A 5,364-nucleotide genomic window follows, 5' to 3' on the forward strand; every position below is an offset into this window, starting at 1 on the left:
CAAAAAGAGTTTGAATCATCACAAAGCATCGTAAGTACTGGCGTTGTCTTACTTATCCTAGAAATTGGTTCACATGTTAATCGCAATTAACAAGTACTACTCTAGAACACATGTAGGTCCTCATTCGACAAGGGCAGGCACACACATATTCATAGCATTAGAATCCAAGATATGCTTACTAAGTATGCATCCATAGAAAACACATAAAGAATTCATCAATGAGACAAGTAGTGAATCAATTTTCATCCGTTCATAAAAGTAATTCAAACGAAATGTCATAACAAACTTGCAATCATATTCGGGGCTTCAAACAGCGCCTAACTACTAAAAATTTAATTACACAATCCTTAAGTTAAAACAGAAGATAGACCTCAGTTTGAGAAAATAGAATCGAAAGAAATCGACTGAGGCTTCCCTTTTACTTCCTTCCCCAACGCTACTTTTAAACCAATTCTTGCTGCATCATTTTATTCTCCTTAACTCACCCACTAATAGTCATTTAGTGATGACAATAAATGAGAGGAAATGGTAAAACAATTGTAACTCCTTGGGTAGCCTTTATGCCAGTTACTCCCTCTTAATTCTCATCTTTAATTCCATTTCCTCTGATATTTGAATAGGTGTCAGCTGGTTTGTTCTTAATTGCATCAGTTTTGGCTGCTAGATTTATTGGATTTATTGCTTTCAATGCTTTCTTGTCAGTTACAAACTGCTCAGCCTCTTGGAAACCTTTCAGTGTTAAAATGATCATAACTTCTTCTAGAAAAATGACATTAGTAATCCGTGAAATGCTCCATAAAATAGACATCTGTAGCTTTCCAAGCATATATGGCTCATTCTCTAATTTATTCTGAGCTGTCCACAACTTGCTTCCAAAGTCAGCTAACTTGCACAGGCAGTTTTGACAAATTTATTATTTAAAATCTCACTTGTGCTATTTTTCTTTTCTTTACTTGACAAATCCTACAAAACACAAAAACAAAGTAAATAACTCAAAAATATAAGAACTAACTAAGAAAAGAAAAGTGAATTTGATATAAAATATATATAAATATAAGCTTATCAAAAACCGAATATCGTAGTGTTAAAGTTTTGTTTATTTGAATTTTATCGTGCTTTGATTTAGCTTGATTTATTTCTTTAACGAGTCCAGCTTGACACAAGTTGAAGCTAATCCACTTATATAATGATGAGTTTTTATTAGCACTCCACATTTAATTAAAGACACTCCACTCTTTTTCGGTGTTCAATTGATATGGCCAAAAAAATAGACTGAGCTAAGCAAAGCCGAATATCATAATGTTTAAGTTGTTTATTTGAATTTTATCGAGCTTTGACTTAGTTTTTTTATTTCTTTAACGAGTCCAGCTTGATACAAGTTCAAGCTAATCCACTTCTATGATGGGGTGAGTTTTTAAGTTAGCAGCCCACATATAATTAGAATACTCAACATAAAAATTAATTATTCAATAATTATATAGGGTATGAAATTACCATTTAAGTACATAAGATTTTTTTTTTTTAAATGAAAAATATTTTTCTAAATACATTCCAAATTATTTTCAACATTTATTCTAAGATTCCTCTTTCCCATTGTAGAACAAAACTCGGTGACACAAAATACAAAAAAGGATCATATAATTTACGTAACATAAAACTATACAAGGCTCGTAAAGATAGTAAACCTATCGTAATCCCTAAGAGGAAATAAAATTCGATTCAAAGAGGAGAATTTAACTTGAGACCTCTTTCAACATTTCAAGTGAAAATACAACTAGATGGGTAGCTAGTTGGTAAAAACCTATAGAATTTAGAGAATTTGACAATTGTGTTGATCTCACATTTACTGACTTCTAAAATTGCATTTAAACAGCATTTAAGACCCACTCCTTGTTTTAGTGGTGTGGTTTCTATGGTCGCCGTATAGAGGTTCATAAATTATTTTTGTTTTGTGCTAATTACCTTCATATTAAGAAATTGGTTACTAGAACATATATACTCATCTGGCACCCTTGTAATTGGTTGTTTGTGGTGATGAAATATATTGCTCCAATCAAAAAAGGACCCACCCCTTTTATTATCACAATAATTTTGGGCCCGTGTTGTTTAGCCCATAAGAGTCAAGCCCAAGGCCCAGCCCAATACTAACTCGAATTCGATTACCTACTCTTCCATGACGCGAAAGTTGCACAACCAGCATCGTCTTCTTCGAGTAGGTTAAGGCCTTAAACCATAAACCCTAGACGCTCCTGAAATTCTCCCGACACAAAAAGGGGTTGGAATCCGATGTCGAACGGAGAAGATTACGACTCGGACGCGCCGGAGGAGCTCACGGCCGAGCAGGTAATTTCTTTGGGGAAAATTGAAAGTTCATGTTTTATTTCCGGCCATAAAGTTCTGAACTTTGTTCGTACGTTGTTAATGGTTACAGGGAGTACAACAAGACCAAGAACTTAACAAGCTCCAGAAAGAGAACAAATCCAGGTGGGTTCACCTTGCTCTATTTGCTAAACAATGTTTTGATTTTTTAAGGTTTCGGTTTGTTGCTTTATAAATGTTGGAAATTAAATTCATTGGATTGAGCTGGACTGTGTTCTTATGAAAATGATAAACTTGTGCTGCGTGGCTTGATTTTAAAAGACGAAAAGCCCGAAAAATTTTGGAAATTCGGAATTCTGTTTGGGATTCTTTGTAGTGTTCTCTCAATTCTCACTAGTCAGAGCACATACGAAATTATGTTTCTTTTTCTTATGCTTCTTGATAAAGTGATAGGCTTGAAATCGTGTTATTAAATGGAATAGATAAATGAATTCGCGGGATCACATCGAAGTTCTGTGGTTGAATTCCTATCTGATAGTTTTTTTTCCCATGTTTATATGTTTCTAAGGCTGGAAGAAGTTTGACGCTTTGTGTTGTCTGGTATCTTACCTGGCAATGTACTGAAAAAACTGCTTTCTGCAATATCGAATGATGAATGTATTTATATGTGATCAACTGCGACCAACCGCAGTAACCTCATGGAGTAATTGAGGAGTTGTTTGAAGGTTGGTGCAAGCCTGAAAATGTTCTAACACATATGTTATGTAGACAAGTTTTATACCTGTGATATGAGTAATAAAAAGTTTAGTCAATAAGTGTTACTGGTCATCGATTTTCTTTCTTTTTCTCTGTTTTTTGGGTCGAAGCACCCGTTTGTGAAACATTTGTAGATAAAAACTTGGTGTAGATTACGGTATCCACATTTTGCATTACTTGCCTAAGAAATAAATTTTAACAGAAAATGATAGTACTTTATATAGGGTGGTTCGTGAAGCAAAAGAACGTCGTAGACAATGGGCCCAAAAGAAAACACCCAAGAAAACTCCAAAGCCGTCTGTAAGTGTTCAAGATGCCTCTGAACCTGAAGCAAACCAAGAATCTTTGGGTAATGGAGGGATGCTTCCAAGCAACATCGTTGAGCTGCTTGCAGCTCGTGAGAAGTATGACCCCTCTCTCTCTCTCTCTCTGCCTCGCTTTCTCTCTTCTCTTTGTATGTAGATGCTGATCTTTAGTTACGAGATTGTAACCAAATGACCACATTCCATGTGCAGGCAAAAGTTCCTCTCGGACTCTGAGGATGAGAAGACTGACTCAAAGTCCACTAAGAAGAAGAAAAAGCTAAAAAGCTCAGGGTGAGTGACCTCTTCTATAATGACAGCGAAAGATTACGTTTAATGCCACGCCATTATGAATGAAATGCGATCATTCTTATAAGCGAAATCCGAATTGCAGGGTGGATACTATTATATTGAAGGAGACACCTGCCCCTCAATGCTTGCAGAATTCCTTAGCGTTCTTGGAGAAAAGGAGAATGCAGGTACCTAGATCATCTGCAGTGTTGAACAACTCCAACCAAGCATTACGCCTCCTCTCTTCTTCGGGCTTGTTAAGTAAAAAGTGACAAACTAAAATGTCAGCATTTTTGGCCCCCCGACGAGGACATGCCTACGAATTATGAGCAAATGGGGAGGGATCAATTCCCACGGGATTTAACCGTCGAACTTTTAGATTCTGCAGTTGTGTTGTATTACACATTGTTCTTCATCATATTTAGCATATTTTTCTTTCATTTTTGTTTCATTGATGAAAGAACGCGTTTTTTTCTTCTTTTTTTTATCTTGTGGCCCGGACCTTCTTTTATCTTTTGAAAATTTTGTCCATTAATTTAATAATTTTAAAAGAAATCTAAAGTTCAAATCCCATCACCCTTCTTAAAAAAAAAGAAAATAAAAAGGTAGAAATAGCCATCGTATGATCAGTGTTTTAATACTTTATGATCCTATGAGCCATTTTGGTTTTTTTTTTTTTTTTTAGAATAGAGATATTATTAGCACTTTAAAAAATTATTGTGAACTTTTTATAAGTGCTTTTTTTTTTTAAATGTAAAAAATTTAAGCGCATGATAATTGTTTTGAAGTGCCAACAACAGCACCTGGAAAAGTATATGATGAAATGTTGGGAAATACCATTGGAGGTGTTATTATATCTTACCTACTTTTCAAAACGCTACATTACTCTACTTTTCAAAATGCTAAATTACTCTAAATTAATAGGAGTAGCTCTAACTAACTTTGCTAAATTCACATGAAAATTCGAACTTAATGAAAAAAACGAACACACTAATCTAATCAACTTCGCTTTTGCTAAAAACGTATCCGCGTTATCTAATTGTTGTGTCCATTTAACTGGTTGCAAAGTGGAAACAAAAAGCTTTTGCCCTATTTACCAAAAACGAAATAAAAAGTAAAATCTTTTTGCCCCACTTTTCCTTCATCAGATTAGATGGTTTGTTTTTATGCCCTGGATTTATGCACAAAGTAAAAACCACCATTCAAGTTCCCATGGAGTCACTCAGTGATCTGTTTCCTTTCTCGACATCATATCAAAACATGTGCAAACCTTTGATCATAGAATTGAAATTTTGAGATGGGTTGAAAGCAGCTACATGCATAGATTATGAGAAAAGCTGCTTAATACAGAAGTGCTTCTCATCCACTACATAATAATAGAAGTACAAAATCAATAGATTTAATGTTACTAAGCCTAAGGGAAGGAGAAAGAGTCCTCCTGGTGCAGCCATGTCTCATGGTGGATGTTAGAAGTAGGGGTCCTAGGACTAGTCGCAGGTTCTGGAGAGCTCCTGCTGCTTCCTATGAAAGCTTGAAAAGCACTTTTAACCTTGCTCACGTGCTTATGGTTGCGAATGCGTCTGAGAACAACATCTCTGTCCAAGGAAGCTGCAGTGGGTGATTTCAAGTAGACGTGGCTTGTGATGGAGCTCTGTGACTCAGGAGAGACTTCATGGCCATCTTTGACCTTCCCAGA

At 35.5% G+C, this 5,364-nt stretch overlaps 1 protein-coding gene across 1 annotated transcript; it reads left to right on the forward strand.

Annotated features, from left to right (window-relative positions):
- The first annotated feature begins 2,207 nt into the window (after nucleotides 1–2,207).
- On the forward strand, nucleotides 2,208–4,108 carry LOC137748676 (uncharacterized). The gene is made up of 5 exons (XM_068488845.1): nucleotides 2,208–2,343; nucleotides 2,432–2,484; nucleotides 3,300–3,479; nucleotides 3,591–3,671; nucleotides 3,772–4,108. Exons 1-5 carry the CDS (start codon nucleotides 2,287–2,289, stop codon nucleotides 3,938–3,940), a joined length of 540 nt encoding a protein of 179 aa, XP_068344946.1. The 5' UTR covers nucleotides 2,208–2,286; the 3' UTR covers nucleotides 3,941–4,108.
- The last annotated feature ends 1,256 nt before the right edge of the window (nucleotides 4,109–5,364 follow it).

Source organism: Pyrus communis, chromosome 10 (assembly GCF_963583255.1).
Source record: "Pyrus communis chromosome 10, drPyrComm1.1, whole genome shotgun sequence".
Taxonomy (NCBI): Eukaryota; Viridiplantae; Streptophyta; class Magnoliopsida; order Rosales; family Rosaceae; genus Pyrus; species Pyrus communis.